The 24124-nt window shown below is 44.1% G+C and overlaps 1 protein-coding gene across 14 annotated transcripts in view; it reads right to left on the minus strand.

Moving 5' to 3' along the window:
* Positions 1 to 8333: 8333 nt before the first annotated feature.
* The window catches only part of SVIL (supervillin), a 107812-nt gene continuing 92021 nt past the window's right edge, over positions 8334 to 24124 (minus strand). For all 14 annotated transcript variants that reach the window (XM_065629724.1, XM_065629722.1, XM_065629723.1 and 11 more), the window contains 13 exons: positions 23950 to 24095; positions 22383 to 22558; positions 22138 to 22279; positions 21529 to 21805; positions 19507 to 19658; positions 18227 to 18332; positions 17199 to 17406; positions 16407 to 16540; positions 15566 to 15721; positions 15032 to 15175; positions 10706 to 10827; positions 9745 to 9900; positions 8334 to 9619 (listed from right to left, as the gene is read on the minus strand). In XM_065629724.1, coding sequence (XP_065485796.1) covers positions 9533 to 9619; positions 9745 to 9900; positions 10706 to 10827; positions 15032 to 15175; positions 15566 to 15721; positions 16407 to 16540; positions 17199 to 17406; positions 18227 to 18332; positions 19507 to 19658; positions 21529 to 21805; positions 22138 to 22279; positions 22383 to 22558; positions 23950 to 24095 — 2006 coding nt within the window. In that variant the 3' untranslated portion in view covers positions 8334 to 9532. The remainder of the gene's footprint in view (positions 9620 to 9744; positions 9901 to 10705; positions 10828 to 15031; positions 15176 to 15565; positions 15722 to 16406; positions 16541 to 17198; positions 17407 to 18226; positions 18333 to 19506; positions 19659 to 21528; positions 21806 to 22137; positions 22280 to 22382; positions 22559 to 23949; positions 24096 to 24124) is intronic.

The following is a 24124-nucleotide window of genomic DNA, read 5'->3' on the forward strand; positions in this document are numbered from 1 at the left end:
TCAACCACAGCTACTGTCCCCAAACTGGGGATTAGCACCGCCTGCGTGGGAAGAGGGTTGGACAGGTTGGGTCAGGACAGCGCTAACACCCACGGTGGGATGCTGGGGGGGATGACATGGACGCGGCTGCTAAAGGCTTTTGCAGAGGGGCTCGTGCAGCACAGCACTGCTGTCCCATAGCGGAGCACCACGGGCACACGGCAGCCAGTGTCGGCCCATTACTTGTCTGTAACCCCGCCAGCCCGGCGGTGTGAGCCGGGCAGCGCAGCCCAGCGCCAGCGGGGATGAGCTGGCACAGCAGCGTGACCCTTGGGAAGGCAGCAGCAGCCGGTGGCCCCGGGGGCACTTACCGGGCACCGTCTCAAGTGCCCGACTGTCTGCAGGCTGAGCGCTCGGCACCGAGCCTGCCGGCCGTGCATCCCTGCCGGCCGTGCATCCCTGCCGGCAGCGCATCCCTGCCGGCCGTGCATCCCTGCCGGCAGCGCATCCCTGCCGGCCGTGCATCCCTGCCGGCAGCCCCTCCGCAGGGCACAGCCCAGCGTCCCTGGTCGCAATAACCCATCCGGAGCTGTACGGCGAAACGGCACCGCCTTCGCCGGGGCACACGGGAACGCGGACTGCCCGCCCCCGCCGACGTGGCCCGAGTAAAGCAAAGGCTGCGGCGAGGTCACGGCGCGGGGCGCGGGCAGCGCGGCGGTGCCACCTGCCGGCGGCGGGAGGGAGCGCGCCGGGCCGGGCGGCAGCGCGGCCGGGGGGCCCGGGGGTGCCCCCGCGAGCTGCGGCGGCGGGGAGGCCGCCAGCGTGGCAGCTTTCGGAGTGCCCAGCGCCGCCTCGCCGGGAGCTGTGCGGAGGCTCCCGAAGGCTCTCCTGGGTACCCGGCGGGTGAGGCGCCCCGCGCCCGTGGCCCCGGCTGCGGGCCTGTCCTGGGGACGCTCCGGCCCGAGGCACCAGGCGGCAGCGGGCTGACGCCGAAGCCGGCGGTGCGAGGAAGGAGGTGACAAAGAGGTGACAGCCGGGCAGCGAGGCGCTGCTGCCTTCCGCGGGCGCTTTCTCCCGCGGCCACGGCTGCACGCTCGCCCAGCCCTTAGTTGCCGGCGCCTGGGAAGGTGCCGGCTGGCTGAGGCTCAGCCCCGAAACACGGAGCCCCCGGCAGCGCGGCGGGGAGAAGAGCTGGGTCTGCCCCAGGGACGGGCAGCTCTCGTGTCCCTTGTGTCACCTCTGCACCCCGGGATTGTTAAACGCCTGCCCCGGCGAAGGGCACCTGGTGAAGTCCCCCGAGGCGACACAACAGCCTGTGTCCAGCCCAGGTTCAGCCTCCACGGGGTGATGCCCTCCGGGCAGGCGAGGGGCAGGAGGTGGTCGCTGTGAGCAGCCGGCCCAGCCAGCACAGGTGGGAACGGGGCAGGAGCACAGCGATGTGTCCGTGTTACCGATGTCACCCACGGGGAACAGAACGAACAGGGTTCATCAGCCGTGCTCCGTGCGGTGCAGCAGCCAGTCATCTGCCTGGTCCTCTGCCCTCACAAGATCCTCTGGCTGTGGCTCACATGATGTGGCATGAACATGGAGCAAGGACAAGCTGCTATTAAATTCAAACAAGGCTGGCAGCCTTCAGCCACTTCTTAATATAGAATGAAAACACCTTTTAATCACTCTGTGCTGGCATTTTTCCAATGTTTTTTCCTCATCTCTTCCCTTCCAAGAAGGCTCAGTCATTATCCTGTCCACCAGGAGTGCTTTCTCATTAGCAAACATCCTCCACCTGCCTTTGCTGGGCTCTGCCCGGCTCCCCACGCACGGCTCGGTCACTTCTTTGAAAAATACTGCATTGAGATTTTTCTAACTTTTCTTAATGAGTTTGGCTAAGAAAGGGGATGGTTTGGTGTGTATCCTTCAGGAAGAAACGCATCCATAGGAGATCTCTCAGGGGACAGAGCGAGGAGACTGCATCTGTGTGTTTCCAGAAGCTCCACTTTCACACTCAGTTGTGTCTGATAAGGTCCATCTCATTCTAGAGATACAACCTGTGAGTGAATCTGCTGCTACCAGGCCCTCACAGACCACTGCCTGTCCTGTGTCAACAGAAATCAGGCAGCTGCAGCAAGATCCTCAAATACAAACCCACGTACTCTTCTAGCACTTGGTCTTATGGTCTATGAACATCAGCAAGTGAGGTGTGTCGCATAAGGTGATATTTTATTTGTCCAACTAATATGGGCTTCTCAAAAACCATACCGTATGGAGTCTTTGCACATATTTTAAGATCAAACTGTAGATCTTCTGCAGTATCTACTCTGTCCAAACTGGTACCAAGACTGGTGGTGGTTCCAGAGGATCTCCACAGGACATTTCTGAAAGGCTCCAACTTGTCCTTCTGTTGCTCAGACTCTGGGCTCTCAAAGCTCCTTTGTGTTGCTGCTTTGTGTAATTTTGGCCGGTCCTTCTGTGCCTCAGGTTACTGCCAGCCTTGAGTGCTGCATCTGCCTCTGCAGAGTCTGTCTTGCAAGGCTTCGCTCATGCAGCAGTCATGTGTTGGCAGAACACGTGGCTCTATCTAAATCAAAAAGCATTGCAAAAATTAGATCTGTTCTGTCGGGAATTTTGATACTAAAGTAAACCAGAGACTTCTGGATAAAGTAAAAGCCTCAGGCTATTTCTGGTAGTTTTCCTCTTGTGAAGTGTGCTACATTCCTTAGTATTTATTCCACTGGTGTGGAGTGGTAGGGTGCAGCATGGTTCTGCTTCGGGTCTGCAGCCAAATTTTGAAAATCTTTTCTGAAATAGAGAATCATCTTTCCCAGATCACTAATAAACTACTTGGAAAGAACTGGGCGTGGGAGGATGGGGAGGGGAAATACTCCCCCCGAGCTGTGCAGTAAGGCACCAGCAGTTGCGTTCCTGAAATACAAAAGTTAGTATTGTTTAAAAACCAAACCAAACCAAACCAAACCACATATTTAAATTGTAGGACTTCAGTGAAATGAAGGTAGCCGTCAGAGTTAGAAAAACCCTTAGAGCTAGCTGAGATTTTACTTGGAAACTACTTGCATAAATGACTTAAGTTCAAAAAGAGCTATAGAAGTGAAATGATAAAATATTGCCTGGGTTCCCATAAATAAGCCAAGTTAAATCAATTACTTTTCTTTCTATAAATCATAAGCAATTTATAAAGCATAGTGTGAATGAACAGAGGCACTTATAATAAAGTGTTACCACTTCAACAACATTATTATATACAGCATCCAATTTCTGGAGCTAGGAAGCAGGTGCCTTTCTTCACAGCATGTTGCCATTACCCAGAGTAGAGATTGTATTGAGGCTAATATATGTTTACCGGCTGCATAAAGACAATTAATAGCCCCACATGTAAACAGTTACCAGTTCATACAGCATATTTTGAAATCAGAGGGATTAAATATCGGAGTGCTGCTATCACAGCACAAGTGGCTCAGCAATTGCCACTGGAAAATGAACGTGCTGGTTGGCACAGCCTGGAACCCTCAGGCTGCAGAGGGGGAGGCTGAGCAAACGTCACGCTTTAGGGAGTGTAAAATTGAGGTTAAACAGGTATCAGGTAGCAATATGGAAAATGGAGACAATACAGGTTGCTTGCTTCTACCTCTCCTTGCTCTTCCAGCAGTGCGTGTGACCTAGGACTTTTCTTCGGTTCAGTAACCTGTGGATTGTTCTGTGGACAGGTCCCTGCAGGGGATGGAGCAGAAGTTTGGGGTGGTTCAGGTGACGTTTGCAGCCATGGTGTAGGCAGCCAGGAGAGATAAGCCCTCAAGGACCCATCCAGCTTAGTTATATTGGTAGATTCACAAGCACAGAAACACGAGAGCGCCAGGGTTTGGCAGCACAGGGCTGGACTGTGTGTGTGCAGACACGTGTAGCAGAGCCAGGGACCTCAGATACACAGTCAGTAGCTTTTACCGTGAAAATCTACAAACAACTCTACCTTCTGTTTGAAGATAGTTTTCTTCAAATGCCCCAATTGTTTATTGTGATTAGAGGGCAGAAAACAAAGCTGTTTCTTTTGTGTAAATATTGTATCTTTTAGCCACAGGGTATAAGAAATTTGTCCAGAGTCTGGTACTTGCTGTGAAAATACATTCCTGTGCTAGTCTAAGGGGCGACGCTGAGAAGGAGTGATTTACAAAGATTTATGTGAGTGGCACTTTATGGTCTTGCCAAGAAAGCAACTGGTGCTTTCTGCTTCGTCAGTGCATCAGGACTGCACATGGACATCAAGTCACAGGGCTGCCCTTACTTTATGGCTGTGACTGTAGAAACAGGATGGGGCCACCTTTGCCCCTTGGGCTGCACATCCTTATAGAGAGCACAAGATTTGGCATGAAAGAGTGTGAAGATGCAGTTCTGCTGCTGATCTTGTGTGCCTGCTGCCTCGTCACTAGGGCACACTGTGCTGATTCTCTAAGGAATAAAGGGCAGGGAGCACCTGGAAGCAAAGCAACTCAGCTGCAAGAAAGATGATGGTGTGCACACAGCGTAAGGCTCTCCCTCTTTTTCACCATTCCTCTGAAATATGCTGAACTTCAGGAGAAGCACAAGTCAGATGTAAAGATTTTCTTCGCTTCGGATCCAGAGCACGCAGCCTTATGGGATGATTGGGACTGCTCCTTCAGCAGCTCTCCAGCTCCGGGAGTCGCCCCTGCATGACCCTCTCCCCATCCATGCTGACCCCCAAAGTGCAGAGGAACCTGGAGGAAGGCTGTCCTCCCTACAAGGTGCGGCATGGCTGGTGAAATACTGCCACTTGGCTGCATGCTCTTCCCATCTGCCCCTAAGTATCACAAAACCAAACTGGAAAATCCTGTGCAAAATGTTCCTGATACAGAGTAGGTCCTAGGACTGTCAAAAAGGGAGTTTAAGACCACCTGCGAGTTACAGAGCAAGTGGGATGGCTCACAGCCAGCACTTCTGCTAAACTGAGGGGTGCTGAATTTGAAGGGGAGAGGGACCACCCCACAGGCAGGTACCAGTGTGCCAGCAGCGGATTCCCTCACGGGAAGGGCAGCGGCTGAGCAGCACGGTCCCTGGGATTGCCCTCCTGCCCAAGGTCAGGAAGAGCTGCTGCTTCATCCTTTTCATTCTAGCGTTGGCCCTTTTTACTGCTCGGGTATTTGGGCTATGCCTCTGTCTGTGGAGGGGTTTTGCACTTGTTCACCTCCAAGTTTAGAAGTCAGCGCCCAGAAAAATACTGCTAGCAAGAAGCCAGTCCACCTCATGTGCTAAGGCTTCATATAAAGGGAAAAATATTAGTAAAATATTTTAGCTTTTTTTTTTTTGTATTATTATTATAGGTCCAGGATAGTTGGATTCGATAGAGAAAAACTAATGCTGACAACACTACCCGACAGTCACAAGGTTTAACAAAACTTAGCCACAGAGCCAGCATGAATGAAGAAACTGTACTGACTCTCCAGACTGTTCTCCAGGCAGCTTTAGCTACTATTTCCCCAGGAAAGCAGCAGAAAGAGGAGTTACTCAGAATTGGCTGTCCTTCCAGGTTCTTGTCTTATTTCACTGATCAAATCACAGGAAAACACCACAGAATCAGCACCAACCTTACAGGACACATGAGACCAGAGGAGGGAGAACCAACCTGGTGTGTCAAGCACTGCACCCCAACCTCTTTCATCCTCATCAAAGACCAAGTCATACACTCTATCTCAGGAAGAAGGTTAAAAGTGCTCTTCTATCCACGGCAGCATCTCAGGTTTGTGTCATCAACCCCACGCTGCTGTCTGATGAGAAGCAAAGGGGACCATGTGCCCCAAAGCCAGTACTGACTGGCTGAGCACGATCCTCACCCTGTGCCCAAAAGGGATTTATTTCCCTACAGCATCAGCTGTCGGCTCCCAGCGTCACACTGGGAGAGTGCATCAGGTGAACAGGAGGCTCACGTATTTGAGTGGTGATTCGGGTGTACAAGCTACTTTCTCCTACTTCTAGGCAGCAATGACCTATTATTGCAAACCTTTAGTTTCAACCCAAGGGGATGTGGAAAGCGGGCACTTTGGAGAATATTATTATTTCTTATCTGCTACTTGATCCAAAAGGAAAATTCACTCTGAGGGTTAGCAGCAGAAATTGGTCACATTGTTCCTCCTGCCGCTCCAGCCAAGCAGGTTTAATGCTGCCCCGTGGGGAGCAGCCCCCAGGAACGGTCTCGGGTGGCCAAAGCCCCTGCCCCGGCGGCTCCAGCCCCAGACCCGCTGCGCAGGGGGTCACTCTGCACCCCCCGCCCTCTCCCATGAATGCACCCCAGGCTTTCAGACAAGCTCAGAATCAGCTTTCACCAGTTGGGCATGTGGGTCCAACAGCTCCTGCTCAGCGAAACACCCGTTTGGGAGACTGATGGGATGTCAGTGGACTGAAACAAGCTCCCCCAAACTGTTAAAGATTAATTTTGTTTTTTCTTACCCAACCTACCTTCCATTTTTCCTCCTCTTCTGGCTGAAGCATATGGGTTGCAGATTTTTCAGACGTCATGTTTGATTTGCTGGTTTGGCATACAAATTTATCTGTGTTTCCAGCCCATTTCACTGCTAACAAATCCTTACGTGTGCAGGAATGTTTATGTAATCAAAGAGCAATATTTTTAAGAGTCAGGACTGAGCAGTTTAAAACCATAGGAGATAGGAATCACAGCTCAAGGCTTGGAAGCTGCAAGATTAGCAGAAAATGCAGAATGCTGTGTTTGAGGTACTAGGGTCCCTGTACCAGAGACTTTGCCTTTGAATTCCCCCAAGACAGCAAGTGTATTCTTGGGGATCTCTTTGACACAAGCAAACAACCCCTCTCCCCGTTACCCAGACAGGTCCCATTTCAGCTGTATTCCCCAAGCAGGGCTATAAAAACAGTTCAAGATGATTTTAATGGCCCTTTCCCATTTCTGACCATAAATGGCATCCCCACAATGGAGACGTGCAGCAAATTAAAACATAACCCACAGTTGTGTTTGAGGCCTTACAATGACTTGCTTTCTGTTGTCAGCTTCACATTTCAGGATAGCATTTTGATAAATAACAAGAATATTAAGGACAATAAAAATATTTTATTTTCTGCAAAACCTTGAAATTTCTTACACAATGTTAGGAGCAAAGCACTTAAATAGGAAGCTGGGTTCTGTGTCCCGGTTCCTGGAACTGAGACACGAGATATCAAATTGTATATAAATGACGGTAGCTCCGAAAGCTGACAACACTGAATTATGTTCCACTGCTTGCAGGTTCCCATGCCGGCTTGTCTTGTCTTCTAGCTGAGATTTTAAAGGCTTTAAGGGTGTGTGGATGTTGCCCTTCAGCAGCACTTAGAGGACTGACGATGTTTCCGGAAAAACAAAAGCAAATGATACCACCCTGCCAGAGGGAAAAACAAGGTCAATCATGCTATGCAAATCAGCTCTCTGTTAGAGAGAAAAATCAAAACAGAGCAACCTGCTACCCCCACAGTACAGATCGAATGTGAATAAACAAAACTTCATTCCTGCTTGATTTTATCGCTAGAGAGAGTGAAAGAGGAAAATATACGGGTGCAAAAATACTTAGATGAATACAGCAGTGACTTTGGAAACCTCTCAGTGCTTCAAAAAGAAACGTATCCCTATAGAGCCGTGCCTTTTCAAACCAAGAGCATCCCCCTTGCAGAAGACATAGCTGAGAACCTCTGAGGAACTGTCAGACATCTAAACATCTTCCTTTTTGCTGGAGACTATGGAAGAAATATCTTGATTCTGAATACTGTTGCTACCCTTTTCTTGGGTTCTTTATTTTCGGTTCTTGACAGAAACCAGTAATGAAAGGAAATAACATTGGTGCTGAAAATTCACCGGCAATATCTCAGGTCAGCTGAAGAATACTTGCCTATTTCTAGACTTTTGGTTTATTTACTTAAAGGCAGCTTACAACTTACTACCTGATCTGTCAAAACAGGACTAATTTTAACTGTGGGGCAATATTTAGTGCAGATCTTGATGAAATCTACACCTCACACGTTCAAAGATCCTACTTAATTTCCCTGGGGCTAGGAGAACGACAACAGGCACCCCTGCAGGTGATCACTTTCTACCAAGGCAGGAGCAGCTCTGAAGGGCTGCAGGGCAGAAGGCAACTTATGCGGGCAGAATGAAAATGTGAAATCCACTAAAGCTACCAGAGGGGAACCACACAAGTTGTTACAGAGACGCCAGAAAAACATTTCAAACAATAGCAAATTTTTACTCGATTACTCTATTCAATGTGCTAATTAGCTGGACAAAACCAATTTTGACTCTGGTGTATCTTGAAAGAATGGACACAACGCCATACTTGTTTTCAGTTCAAGTTTTACTCCCAATTGCACAATGGTTGAAAATACTTTTTCAAAGTTTGAAAACCGGCATAATAATTTTGGTTTCATGTATAAAACGAGGCAGCCCAAAGGATACAGGAGCTGTGTGACTGTTCCAATGTTCAGCAATAAAGTGTTGCACAACCTAATTTTATTTCATACATTGATTTTTTTTCTACGTTATCTGCTTCTCAAATGATAACTCTGTACAACACCTGCAGATATCTAAGGTTAAAATATTTTCATAAAATACCATGTTATGGAAGGTTCCAATGACTTGGCATAGATTACAGTACAAAATAATGACAAGTCAGAGCATTGCTACGAGTTTATTCAGAAGCTTTTACTTTTGGTTCTTATATCACAAAAGACATGTTTAATGTTTACAACAAGTATTAGAAACTGAGATGTTTTTATTTCTACTATTATAAAAGTAACACAGGAGACCATTCTAAGCCATCTTCAAAAAGCAGACCAATCTTATTTTTTTTGTATATAAACTGTACACAAAAAACAAGGCACTATACATTTTTGGATAATAAAGTATAAAGGTTGATTCGCATAGTTTCTCAAGAAATCCATGCTATAAATACAAATGCTTTGTTCAGTTTAGCACCTGAAGCAGCACTGAGAACAATTCATTACCTATTGCAGAGAGAAACTTTTCAGAATGCGTAGAAGATACATATTGGTGGTATAGCTAGTTCAGTACAAGCAACTGCCATCCAGCTACTTTTCTGTAGTTTTGACATGAAAGTCTTGAAAGTGAATATATATTGCATTGTTAAATACATACTTGTTCTATGTGTTTATATAAATATAAATTCTTTGTAATCCACAAACTAACAAAATAACACTTTACAAAGAGAACTTCTTCAAAAACAAAAATGGCAAGTATTGTATATAGCCAAAGGACACCTGCAGCAGTAGCTCAAGAAACTACTGTTTAAGTGCATAGGAGAGCAGAGCTTAAACACATAACCTTTAAGAGTCAAAATTGAATTCCATTTCCGAAGAGTTCTCTTGGCTTTTTATAATATTACACACCTCCAGATAGGTAGTCACTAATAACTTCAGATTATTTCTATTTATTCTGTAAATGTGGGGTACAATTCTTGTAAAGGGCATAGAAAGTGAAAACAGACATCCCTTTAGTGCTCACTCCAATAAACACAAGTTAGAAAAGTCCTTTTGCCTTCTTCAGATTAACCTGCTTCCAAGACGGCAGCGCGTTGTACTCTTCTCTCGTCATCTCCAATGCAGCCTGCATTTAAAACGAGAGGATATGCCGTGAGTAAAAACACTTATACATAGCAAAACTGACAAATGACTTTGCAGCACGACTAGACACACATGCAGAGAGTAGCAGTGCACCTATTCTCTCCTTACCTCAAAGTCCTCATCTGAAAGGTAAATTTCAAGCTTCAGTGGATCAACTCCCTCAGGTAGAGGCCTGGCTAAGAGATCTGCGAGTGGATACACCGTTTTGCACAGCTTGGCGAGCACGTCCTCCACAAGGATTATCTGATTAGAAACGTCAGCATCCTGTACGGAGAAAAGGAAAACAGAAGAGGATCACGATGCTGAAGCCACCAACTGCTCCCACTGTTTGCAGGTGTCATGGGATCCACCTGGCCCATGGAGCACAAAGCCACACGTCCAGGTCCGCACAGAGGCGGACAGCCCTGCCCTACAACAATTTCACAGCTAAAAAAAGGTCTGCACTTAGCGGGAGGATATCCTGTACTCACAGAATCTCAGTTTAAGGCTGACATTTGTGTTCAGTCATGAAGCCAGCATTTTCCACCAAGGATGGCTGCAGAAGACTTACAAAACAGAAAACATCATTTGCCTTGAGATGCCCCTTCACCGAAGGCTTTTAAAGCAGTCACAGGGAATTCAGCTGTGACTTCGCTTCCCAAGTGGGGAAGTCTGTGCTGGGGCCCTGGGACCAGCGGGTCCCTTGCGGTGCATTTTGCTCCCCTGCACTTCAAGCCTGCAGGACAGACCAGAACTGCAGGTTGCTGCCTGTTTCACATGATGGAAACAGTGGTTTTGCTAAACTCTAGCACATCTCCTTCTAAGAGACGATTCAGCTAACACTTTCCTCCTGTTTTTAACAAAAAAGAACATGAGAAGTTAAATGAAAAAACAACCAGGAATGCCTCCAATATCCACACTCCCAGTCAAAATTTAGCTATGTTGTTATTTTTTTCCTGTGCGGACTCCTGAACTTTTTAAGTTCATCCTCTGGATTCTGGGGCTTGACAGCACAAACAAGCAATGTTACTGACAACACAAGACACAATTAGTAGCAACAGGAAACAGTCTGTGCAATGAAAAGATTTACCATTTCTGTGATCTCTGCAATGTCTTCCCTGTGTTCCCAACTTGGGAACATATTGGTGAAGGTCAGAGGCTCTAGGCCAGCATGAATTAGATAGGATTTGGGGGGCTTCTTTACATTTTTTCCTAAAAACAGTCAAAATAAATAATAAAAAAAAAAAGAAGAAATTACAAACAGTACCATATTTTGCAATGTCACCCATAATCCAAAGCTACCTCAGAAGCATGTTTAATTGATACTTTCCTGAAAAGCTGAAGTAATTTAAGGCAGTAGAAATAAATTTCACCAGGATTTTTTTAATGTAGTAGGGCACCTTTTAACATGTTTTTCAGGGTTCTTAAATCTGCCTTTTACTGTATCTGACCACAAAGATCAAACCATGCACGCTGAAAATCCCTCCCAGTTACTTCCTAACCCAATGTATTTCTTATTTTACAACAAACGAGTTAGAATCTGAGTAAGCAGAGTCTGAAAATTAGCCAGATTCAGGTAAATGAAACCTTCTGGTAGGCTCAGTAGAAGTGTCCTGCCAGCAACAAATAAAGCTTAAGTGTGGAGACTTAAGTGAGAACGCTTAAACTATTCTTAACTTGGGATACTGAGGTCTAACACCATCATTTGGATATTACAAATTCAAAGGAATAGGATCTAAAAGTTAACAGATGTATTGCAATAGCTGGATGGTAATTAGTGATGATTTTCAAAGACAGTCCTCCTTCTTTAAAATATGTACATATGCACACTATATAGGACATAACCCTGCCTAGGAGCGATGCTGTGTCAGATTAAGTGGTTAAAGTCATTATGCCAAGGACTGGTGAAAAAAGGCCCTGTTGGTTGAATGATTTAATTCTCCAAAGATTCAAAAGCACTGATGAACTCCAGATATTATTGGAAAGAGGCAGACAAGCAGTCGGGGACTGGGAAGAGCTATCATTCAAAAAAATATTGTACCTTCATCTTACTTGGATTCAAATAACTCAGTCTAATAAAGTCTTTCTTCCAGATAGGCAATGGAAAAGCTGAAGATGTTGCCAAGTCCAGAATCAGGTGAAACTAACAGAGCAACATGACAGCACCTCACTTCTGAGGGCTGTGGCTTCCCTAAAAACTATTTATTGCAAAATTCTATTATTCCCTACGTTCAATCTCAGAGCAACTTTAACGCACTAAGATTTCCTCCAGAACGCATAAATCCATTACAGACGATCCTGTCTTTTGCTGTAGTCCCTACCTGCACTTGATGCACGTGGGCTGTCAGGCAGAAGGGTCGAAAAGAACAACAGCCCCCTCCTGCCCACTGCGGAGGAGCACCCCAGGGAGCTGGTGCAAGCCCTGTGCTGAACGCAAAGGGAGAGCCTGGCGGGACATCCTTGTTCCATTGGGCTTGCAAACCTGGACATTACGGGTTTGGTTTTACATCAGGTGTTCGGAGCAAACTGATTAGAGAGAGTATGTTCACATGAAACTGAAATACTAGAGATAAAAGCTCTGTGAAGTAGTCTACCAAATGTATTAAAATGTGAGTGTTTTAACTATACAGTTTAGACAGGAGATCTATCATTTGAATACTTGATTTTAAGCCTTCTTTTCCATGTATTTTCACTGTGATTTATTTGCTCATTCTACCATGAACAATTCAACAAGCGCTTAAAAACTTTGCATTGAAAAAAAATGTGTGAACCTGCTCTGGTTGCACTGCTCCACTCTCACTAATTCAGCCAAGAAATAAAAGGAGAGTGACATTTGCTAATGTTCCAGTACAGGTAAGATGAATTTGTATGTAAGTGGTGAAGCATTTTCCTTGCATGAACTCTGGCCTTGGCACAAGCTGATCTCACAAGAATCACTGAAGGGCAAACCAGACTCTTCTCTCTCCTAGTGGGCTGCAGCTCAGCTCTCAAGACTGCTGATTTAGCAGATAAAAACCACAGAAAAACTTTCAAGACATTTTGACAAGATAAATAAGATTTATGCAAAATAAGAACTTCTAGGTATATTAAAGGGATATCCAAAGTTGCTAATCAATCTTTTTCATACCATCATGTAGCTAAACACTACAAGCCAGGAAAAAAAAGAAGCAGGGGGAGGGAGACAGAGGGGAAAGGGGGATAGATGAGGAAAGAAAAGGAGAGAGAAAAATAAGAGAAAAGCATTTTAATGCTTCTCATCACTGAACTATATTCTGATAGTCAAAATAATTGCAGCAGCATTGGTATCTCCTGAAATTCAATTTCTGCACCCTGATAAGTAACAACACATAAGCGCTAGTCAGCCCTGACAGCTTGATGCAATGAAATTTTGAGGTGGTTGACAGAATCCTAGATTGTGAAAGTGACAGACCACCAGAACAGCATAGTTTGAACAGTAAAATCTACTAAGCAAGTTCATGTCAGCTTTAGTATAGAAATAGTACAAGTAGAATTGATCTTTAACAATAACAAGTGTGCTCTGTACCTATCCAACCACACAGCCCAAAGTTGTTGAGAACTATCCCATGGCAAAGAGGATAAAGCCACAACTGCCGCAAAGTCACGGCCAGAGGTAATGAAGCGAGCACTCAGCAAAAACCCTTGTCCTGTGATACATATGCTAAACTTCAGACCCCTGAGGATTCACTAAAGAGCTTTCCACTCTGTATCAAACTTGGATGCAGCAAATTCAATCCAGTGCAGAAGGTATTAATCTCCTTTCCCATCACCGAACTCAATGAAGTTCAAGAAATCTGGAAGAGTATCCAAACCTCAGCATGTGTATCTGATTCCATCTCTGCTGGGGCCAGAAAACATGATTTTCATTACCAGAAGATTACACAGGATAGCATCAGGAACACTAAGATGGGGATCTTACTTCCATCTCTCTCGCTAGCCTGCTGAGCAGCTCTGGGCACTTCTTTGCACGGGGCTCTGTTCCTCTGTGCTGACATTCAGCTCTGCTGTGAAGCATGTTTATGAAGTGATTTCAAAGAAATGCATCTTATCACTCCTGACTTGCAAAAACTGGGGGTGAGGGTGGTGAAGAACAAGTAACTGGTCTCTTCTTTAGGAATTCAGCAGTCACTGCCAAAGACTCTTCCAATTACTGCCCTGTCTTTAGCACTCCATTCCTAAACAAATGCTGCGGTTTGGCAGGGCAGGGCCAGGGACACCAGAGGTCGAACCATGTAGAGCAATACTGCAGTCCAATCAAGCTCACATTTCAGTGTCTCCAGTACTGGTTTTCAGCTGTCTCCTGCCAGGTGTTACCATCTCCCCTCAGTGACATGAGACAACTGAGTAGAAACACAGCACTTGCTCCTACTCCTAATTGACCTGCAGGTGGGGAAGAAGAGACTGGCTTATCCTCTTAAGGGTGGAAGCCAACAAGGGTATCACTTTCCCTCTTCAAATATGCAAATGTCTATGGGAGAAGATGACAGCACCAGCTGCGTCACAAGTTCTAAAGTTTATTTGCTACAGAAGAAACCAGTGGCAGCACGGGCTCTCAAAGACTATAAGTGATCAGGCTTTCTTTGCAAGAGGACATAGTTCACACCAATTAAGCCCTAGTGACTTATTCACAGTGAGAAATTGCTCTGAATTAACAGAACATGGCTGTTACTTATGCCCTCTCTCCTGAATGGTAACGCCACACTTTTTTCTATTCATCCTCCATCAGAAGAGGCAAGGTCTGTTCCCAGCCTCACACGGCCTTAGATGAAGTGAGAGGAAAGCATTATGGTATCTCAAGGAAACTCTGCTAGTGCAGAAAATAACCTAGTCTGTGTACTCTTACATGACCATCACTTGCAGCCTGAATCACGGCATCTGAGTGGCAATAACTGTCTTGTAGAAATGAGCACGAGCCTCAGCTCTGTGCTCCAGCCTTTTCAGTGGCCACCTGTTTCCGTGTGAGACTTGTTCTCCATCTTCAAAGTCTTTCCAAATCCCCCACTAAATCAAAACCCAGTTACATCATCAAATGGTATCTTCGTTCAGTCTTTAGATACACATAAGCTTATGAAATCTAAATGGAGCTAGACAGAAAGCATTCAGGTTTAAAAGGCTGTGTTCTCAGAATTTTAGAGATCTGATGTCTGAATTGTTCTCCCACAATGGGGGCACTAAAGAGAAATAAAGTCTTTGCTCTGAGAACTGAGTCAGCAGAGCACCTTGGCAATTTGGGAACAATGCCATTACTAGAGAAATGGTTTGCTAAGAAAGAGTAGTGAATGCATCTTCAAATATACTGATGTTTATCGATAATGTTTGGGGAGCACCTGAGTACCTTTCAGCTCGGGACAGTAGGGAAGGTGTGACACTCAGAACAGCAGCCACCGCAATTGGTTACCTTTGCAGTACCGGAGCACTGTCTCCATGGCGCATTTCCTGTCTGTGGCCCACCTGATTCGAGCTGATCCGGCTATTTTGTTTTCCACAGGCCACCAGCCTTGCCACAGGTACACTTCATGGTGATTGTCAACAAGGAACAGTGCTACACAGCCAAAAAAACCAACAAATCCATCACCAGCCACTTACTAGTTCTCAGAATCCCCTAAACAACCCATCTTGTATGCTTGTCAGCATCAGAACAGGACCATTTTGAAGCTTACCAATCCCTTTGGTTATTCAGCCAGCTGAACTCAGATTCTCCAATATAAACAAGGTATTTTTATAGCAAGCTTTTGGGATACATGTATGTTTGATTAGTTCTCAGCATCTTTATCACGGAAAAATTAGTGCTATTGCTAAATGATGTATAAGCATCACATGCACACATTTTTCAGTGATAAATCAAGTTAAAACTGATTAGTTCCTGAATCACTGCCCAACACAGGATACAATTATCTGTTTTCTTGTTACTTAATTATTGCAAAGCATATACCTGGCTGTGGGGCAGTGTAAAGATCCTCTTGCAAGAATGGCATGGAATTGATGACAGCAGGGTCTCTTGACGGGTAAACGTATTCAGTGGCTGAGAACTCTCCTGATGAACTACTGAGGCTGAACAGGCGGGGGGTGAAATTAAACTTTCCAGGATCTTTAAAGAACAAAAATCAAGAAGATTTGCAATAGAAAATGCCAGAGATTAATGTAAAAGTTAACAACAACAACAACAACAAAAATCATCTTTCAGAGTGACTGTAAATTCTCTGTTTTTTGAAAAATCAAGAAAGATGACCAAACGTCTTGGGGGACTAGCAACAGCTGTGAAGAACTTGATCTAAAAGGTTGGCTGCCATCAGCTTGAATCTGATCCTTGTGAGTTACTATCAGACATTTCATAACTGGCTGTTTTGCAGCTTATGTGAGGCTAGCCCATCTCAGACTTTACTTTTAACTGACAAATTTTCCACTTGGTAAATTAATTCCCCTGCTACCTTTGTTGGCAGTTTCAAAGCAAGGACTGGATAAGAATGTGTGCAGAACTGCCTCCTAAATCCCTTCAGAAGAAAAGCAAAATATGTTGGTAACAGCATTAACTGTTGCTCTGTGCTGCACGAATACAGAGGGCCTGCAGAAAGGGGAGAGAACAAAATGAAACACGCGGTTTTCCAGCACTTTCCTTCTAGAACAGTATTACTTAACTCAGTAGGATTTTTGGAAGCACCTGAAGCGATCATCTCAACTACCAAGAAGTTCTTCAAAAGCTTTACATTAAATCTCACAGTGCCACAGACCAATAAAGTAAAATGCAAGTGCCAAATCCAGGAATGCAGGTCTACCTTGCAACATGCAATCATAGGCCTTTCGATCTCTCCTTCCTAATGCGTCCCAGAATCCCAAGGGCTCTGATCCTTCATCACATTCATGAATCGTCACCTTGCTGCTGCTGTGCAGCCCTGCCTCCAGCGGACATCTACAAAACACAAAGAAAGAGAGTGAACTCAGCTTTTCCGCCCCAAACACAGCTAACACAAACCTGCTGGCCACCTGCACTATTAGAACCCAAAAGCACCCTGTAAGCTTGTTGCACACTTCATATTGACATTGGCTTTTTGAAAATGATGACAAAAATTATCAATAAACAAGACATGGAATGTCAGCAACCATTCTCATGCCATTTCTGATCACATTCCCAGGTGGAGGAGATGCTCACACGAGGTCTCAGTAGGTGTTCTCACGGCCTGTTTTCGTAACTACTGCTGTCCCCATCGCATGCTTTCCCAAATTAATTTCCTTATTCACAAGACTTGATTCTAATTTTCCTATCAACTGGGGTTTAGTTTACTATTCTGATATTGAGCATCTCCCTCCAAACGCAAAAAGACTATTTTTTTGCAACCTTAATTAGTACTGTATGAAGAATAAGTGCATTTGACCTTCGGTGATTAAAGAACATGTGCCCCACTCCACTGAATCAACTACCCGTCATTCCTCCTTCTTACTAAGCATGCACATGCTGCAGTTGTACTCAGAGGACAGCTTTATTTATTTCAACTTCTCTTTGAGGCAGACTGTTTCAAGTAAATTGGTAGCCTGTATAAACATCTCCAAAATATAAGTCAGACACTCACTGTTCTTTTATTTTATTGGCTGCTGTTCTTCCTACATCCTTGGTGTGAGATTGTGCTTTGCAGCCATGCCACAGGTAGATAAGAGCTTTATTTATATTGAGGACAATCATGGATGTCCGGGAACGCAGGCTGCTGCAGTGACATGCTACTTCAAGTAAATTTCCTTCATTGGGAACTTCTCCTCGCACGCAATATAGCCTCCAGTCACCTGGAGCAGACAGGAACAGTGCAGCAGTATTATACAGTTACATGGGACTGAAAATTCAAGACCTCTGCTCTGGAACAGCTGTTCTCATACTGGATGAATTTCACACGTTGCATGCCTATATTGACAGAATAAACTGGCTAAGCATCAGGTTTGGCTAACACTACTCGAGAAATGCTGTTGCAGAAAAGATGCTTTCTGAAACCTTGCTACGAAGGTACAAGTATTAAGTGTTAAAGAGCTTAGAGCGGAAGAGTCAAGTTTCTGCTCTGTTTCATACAGGGAAAAAAGGAAAAAAAATACAGTAGTCCATCTATTCAGCTCCTCTTCCCCTGTGCACCTTAGGCACTGGAGGTCACATTCAGATGCAAACTGGAAAATGTCCAGACTACGCTTGCATTGAAATTCTCCTACCTCAACTGCAGCAATCAAGGAACATGTTGCAAAAAATAATGAATGGCTAACAAAAGCTTAGAGTTCTCCTTGGAGCACGAGGACTACTCATAAAAATCTTTTTTTTCCCAGACTATGTAGGAAATAACATATTTTAAACCAAATGGGCACTTTGCTTAATTAAAAAACAAGAACGATTAATATATGTATCAATACAATAAAGTTAGCTTGCTTGACGGTGACAAAATCCATTCTATGCTCAAAGAAGAAAGAAACTACCATGAAACACAGCATTGCAAAGCTGTCTCATGGGTTTCATGGCATTCACTTCCCTTTTCTACAGAGTATGGTAGTTGAGACTAAAGTCAAAGCCCTTCACAACAGGTAAAAAGGATCTTGGGGTAGAAGCTCTTAACTAACAGTAATTTACTTTGTGCATTTTCTTCTTCCTCTTCCCTTCTTCCAGCATGTACAATCATCCCTCCTTGGAAGCACTGCAGGAAGCATGGTGGTTCTTTCCCTTGGAGCACTTGTACCTGGAAATTGAAAGCACCACTCTTCATTGAAAAAATGAAGCAAGTATACAGACTCAGGAAAACTAGTCTCTATGGATTATTAAAAAATATATAGTTACAGCCACCCACGAAGATGGCTTTCCTTCTACTTTACAACTGCTGACTATTGTTTAAATTACCACATATATCAGCATGCAATGGGTTTCATATGTGACCTGCATATAAAAAGAAACCTCTAGCTGGAATTCAACAATCAAGAGTTTCAGAGGATATGGAATACCAAATAAACTTGAATTTCAATTAGTTTAAACTAACCATTATTTGAATCCTTTACAGGACTGGGCCATCTTGCCTGATGTTCTTTGAAACTATTATGGAGAAAAATTAGGAACGGAAGTGGGTTCAAAATTTGTTGTAAAAGTGGTTTACATAACAACATACACGTTTCTTTGTTCATTAAATGCTACATTTTGATTATGGAACCGATACAGCCAATTGCCAACTCAGCTATGTTGCACAAAATCCTATACTCTGGATCAAGCTTATTTATGTATCTCCCCTTTTTAAATTCCTGTCTTACTGGTCACGTTTATGCTGCTGTTAAAAAAACTAATTACAGCATCATCAAGGTACAGAAACCAACTTTAAACCTCCCATCTTGTATGATGGTAACAATCAAGAAAACCCCAGCTCTATCTAAAGACAAAGCAAGCTAGCCTCTCCTCTGAGCCTCAGGCTAGCTGAATCTGTGCTAGAATCTCTGCAAAACAAGGCAGTATAATATGTAATTACAGACTACACAGACTGAAAACTTCAAATGTATTTTCATGCCTTGGCCTGGCAGAAAGTGCTTCTCCTGTTCTCAGCACTATGAAGACAGTCCTGTTATCTGAACGTGTACTCGAAGTGAAGGCGCTAATTTGTTTAACTGTGCTTTACCTAATCCTGCAGGGACAGGAGACATTCTTCTTCAGACATTCTCAGAAATACCATCTTTAGAAGTGGGATTTGAGAATGACAACTTATAAAGGAGCTTATGTATCTCTTGAAGTTGAAATAAAGCCAAAAGTAATTCTGAGGTCTGGCCATTTGTACTGGCCAGAACACCTCTACAGAGAAGATGCATTTACCATTAGTGGCTACTTGGGCATGCAAGTCTTACCAGGTCTGCCACCCAGGTCTGCAGGAAGCTCACCTGTGCTCCTCTCTCTTCATCAAGTTCCACTGTCATCAGTGCTGATGTCCCTTTCTCACTCACTGTGGAGTGCCTTCCTTGCCAAAAGAAATACACACATTTCTCTTTCCCAACAGCCCTTACTTGTTGCTCTCCTTTTTGCCTGCTTCCAACTGCAAAACAAAAAGCACATGCTGAAGAAAGTACTCTGGCTATAGGTTTAAACAGCACATGGTTTAATCTCATCTGCCAGCTCAGCACTATCCCGTCCAGAACAGGAAAGATAAAATGTCCAATTGGAGGAACATTAGGTCTCCAAGCCAGTACGTCCCCATGCAAAGTTGGCGTTGTCTCATCAGGTGGATGTAAGCCCACAGATGCCTGTGCTGGCCAGAGAAAGAGGTGTAGAAAGAATTGGTACTATCTGGAGAAAAATAACTGACATCACTTGAGCCAATCTGCATGTGAAATGGTACGTCCAGTCATGTTACCAGATGAGTGCATTACGGCCCATTTTCCACATTACACACTGTTCTTTGGCAGCAGGAGAGTAGCTGGCTGCTGAGAGATACTGGAAACAGCAACAGTTGAGAAAGCTACAGGCATAAAAGAAAAATCTTTCTTGTTAAAGTGATATTAGAAAGGAAAACGACACCAAAGCAATATTTTGCAATTATAAAAAAAGTTAGGATTAGGTAGGTTTTTTTTATTTAGTTTTAAAAATTAACTCAGTATTTTACATTGGTCTGCAAAGTGGGTTAGCAGCAAATACTTTTTTTTTTTTTTTAAAGGATTGGTATTTAGTTGTTATGATAAGCAAATCATGTTTACAGCAAGTGAAGTTCAACAATACCACCAGTTATGGAATATTTTACACTTTCCAGTGAATACTGGATAAACAGATATGATTAAATCAAAGATTTTTAAAAAAACCCCAAGAGCTTTAAACCAGACTCTTAAAAAAAGTATTAAAATTTCTGCCTTGATTTCAGCAGTGCTGAGCAGCGTCCAGCTGAAGTACTTAGGAGAAAACATTCTGTTTCATTCAATCTGAGAATACTCAAACCACTAGTCACTTTTAAAAATTATGGTTTTCACCCTTATCTGTGCATTCAGCCCATAAAAGTACTGCCTCCTACATAAAAATTTATTCTGTTTTGGAAGGATGGAATATATTTTCATCCATTTGGATTAGGAGCCTGTTTACAGTTCAGTATTAGCATCACCCACTTCTCCCAAGACTTACAAGCCTTTGTATTTTTCTTGGATTTGCCAGTATCTGGACTCAACAATCCTGAATGAGACCTACCTACATTTTTTGGCTAAAAGCCTGAAGCTGTATAGCTGTTATACTGCTTTCCAACAGTTTGAATATTTTCCTATTTGGAACAATCATTTTTAGACTATTTCTATGTTACATACCACAAAAGCCACCTATTCTTAGTTTAGTGCCAGAAGGGAGAGTTCCAATGATCATACGGAGTTGACCGATTCTCAACATTTACCTGCTGCTCTCAGGCTCTTTGTCAGAACAGAACACTGCTAAAATTTTCCACTTGAGACTGAAACCCACAGTTTCCAGAAAGAGCAAAAAGGACAGCAGGGGCAACGAGCTGGCAAGGGCTTTTCCTGTCATTGTTACTGTTCTCCATTACTGAGCAAAGGCTTTCCTTATTGCTAAGCCTACGTCTTTTGCAAGACATTCAGACCACTGCACTTACTCCAGCTGACTAGCTATTTTGGTGTTAAGCTGTGGGCACAATAATGAGCTGTCCTGTGAACATGTACAACACCGTTGTTGGGTAAAAGCAGAGATGGACAGTATTACATTTGATGTATTAAAAATAACTACAGCTTTTTAAATGCTTTAAACAAAATAAAATAATAAGCTCTGCTTCTTAGTGGCCTAGGAAGGCTAAATTAGCATTTCTAACCCTGAAAACAGTTTCCCAACCAAGGAAGCCTAGGTCTGTATCTCACCAATAACAGCAGCCCTTTTTGCACTTCATATTTCAGCAGGATGAAATGGAATTGCTCACTAACCTGTAGTGCTCACCATGTACTTCCACTTCACCACATATGTGTCTCCCTCATGGAACTGCCCTATGCTTTGCTTCGGCAGTCTGCTATAATCGAATTCCAGGATGTGCCAGACATCCACAGATGCAGTGATAATTTCAAACTGCCTCCCATCTTCTCCTTCTACAAGTCCATAGCCCCGGCCAATATTCATTCCATCTAAGACTGTGCCTACAGTTGTTTGGGGCACAGCTACCATTAGCATGACGTCATATGGTTTAGAGTCAGCTCTGGATTCTTCCTGTCAAAAAACAGAGAAGAGGTTTCTTTGAGCATAGTTTTTTTTCTTCTTACCCCACGGTTCCAGTCAAACAGTTTGATTCCTGCATATTTCAGGACTTTAATATCTTGTCATCATTTGATGCCTTGTCAGAGCCGCCTTGGCAGTATTCATTGCGCTGCCTGGCACTAATATAAAGCAACTCCGTAGGCTGACTGTAGGTGGTGGTGTTCTGACCCCCAGGTCAAAGCCCGCAAAATAAAGTGCTCTGGATCCTTTAAAGCAAGCTTCCCTGGCTTCCAACCCAACTAGGTCATCTAGTTTGAAATACCTAGCATGCTTATTATATGCACCTTCTGGTGAAGGGATTCACTAGAACTTTTCTCGAGTTTCTTCAGCTCTGTCCAATCAAGAAATTTTTCTTTGAACAGTATGGTCTCGTTATGTTCTGTGAGTCTGCCAAACACAGCCCAGTCTGGACGTCCTTGTCCCTTTCTGTACAAGGGAACAAAAGAAATAAAATCAAACATATTAAACAAATTAAGTAAAGGCAAAAACCCTAAGTTTCTGCAATGAGACTAAACTCAAGTTTTGATACCTGGGTATGAGAGGATTGCACTCCCCTGGGTCCAGAGGATTTATGTCACAATTGGAGTAGTCAAAGGTGCCATTCCACAAGTGTTTTGCCAGCTGGAACGCCACTTTTCTTTGTGCTAAGGTAACTTCCTTTCCATGCCATACATACACTTCACTGCCAAAATCAAATACCAGCACCTAAAAAACAAACAAAAAAACCCAACCTACAATTAGGTTAGGTGGTACCCTGATCCTCCAGTTCCCTTGTGCTGCAAGCTGACAGTGCATTGAACACAAACTCCTCCAAATATCTGAGTTTCTGCAGTGACACTAACAACTAGCACTGCAATGCCCCTCTGTTCCACGCTGGTGAGACCCCACCTGCAGTGCTGCATCCAGCTCTGGAGCCCTCAGCACAGGAAAGGCATGGACCTGTTGGAGAGGGTCCAGAGAAGGCCAAAAAGATGATCAGAGAGCTGGAAGAGCTCTGCTGTGAGGACAGGCTGAGAGAGTTGCGGTTGTTCAGCCTGGAGAAGAGGACACTCCAGGGAGACCTTATGGTGGCCTCTCAGTACTTAAAAGGGGCCTACAAGGGATGGGGACAGACATTTTAGCAAGGTCTGTTACAACAGGACAAGGGGTAATGGTTTTAAACTAAGAGAGGGGAGATTCAGGCTAGGCATGAGGAATAAATACTGTCATAGGTTGCCCAGAGAGGTGGTGGATGCCCCATCCCTGGAGACATTCAAGGCCAGGCTGGACGGGACTCTGAGCAACCTGATCTGGTTGAAGATGCCCCTGCTCATTGCAGGGGGGTTGGACTAGATGACCTTTGAAGGTCCCTTCCAACCCAAACTATTCTGTGATTCTATGATAATGCAAGTAAGACCAGGGTAGTGGTCTGCGCTGTGACGTCTAATTGTTGAGGAAGACTGGAGGCATGTACAGAGAATGCTATGAGGTGTATCTTTAGGTGGCAGCTAAGTCACCAACAGATTAGAGAGCTCTTATTACTAAAACCTGATTCTGTTGCATGACTGCTGTCCAGTTACAACAGCTTTCACTGATGTTTAGACCTATGCTTCGTCCTGCAGCCTGGGAAGGCTGACAGAATATACAGCTTGGGTAACTGGCTCAGCAAACAGGCAGTAACTTGAATACTTTCAAGAAAAGGCATCATGTCTTTATTTTGGAAATCTGCTCTCATTCCTACTTAGATGGATGAAATGGTTGTTTAAAAGGAAAAAGTCTGCTAAGGATAGAAATAAAAATGCTTGAAAGGGAAAACAGGTTTTTATTTTGTTTTGTTTTTCCAAAGTGCTACCTGTTTTGCACTTCGTGACTTTGGAGTGAGCCATGGTTGACAAAAAGATGTATACTTCCTGAAATAGTATTTCACTTTAAAGATAACACGAGCTAGTTTCTTGAGACCTGCAGCATGCTCTAGACAGCCAAGTGTTCAGAAGCTTTTCAGAAACACAGAGGACCCAGTTTTCAGTGAGCCTCTCCAAGAGCATTTGCAGTTACTGAAAGTCGTTATCAGCTGTATGTTCCTGCACTTACCACAGGAGCAGTAAGTGGCACGATACCTCTTTTGGTTGCAGCAGGGTACATTTTGGCACCTTTCCCCAGTAGTCATCCTCAGGAATGAGTTTATCTTCTACAAGGCGGTAAATGCAATTTGTTTCTATTATTGCAGATTCATACATTTCATCTTCTTCAGGACTGCCAGCAGCTTAAGGAAAAGATTGTAAAAAAAATACA

Source organism: Caloenas nicobarica, chromosome 2 (genome assembly GCF_036013445.1).
Source record: "Caloenas nicobarica isolate bCalNic1 chromosome 2, bCalNic1.hap1, whole genome shotgun sequence".
Classification (NCBI taxonomy): domain Eukaryota; kingdom Metazoa; phylum Chordata; class Aves; order Columbiformes; family Columbidae; genus Caloenas; species Caloenas nicobarica.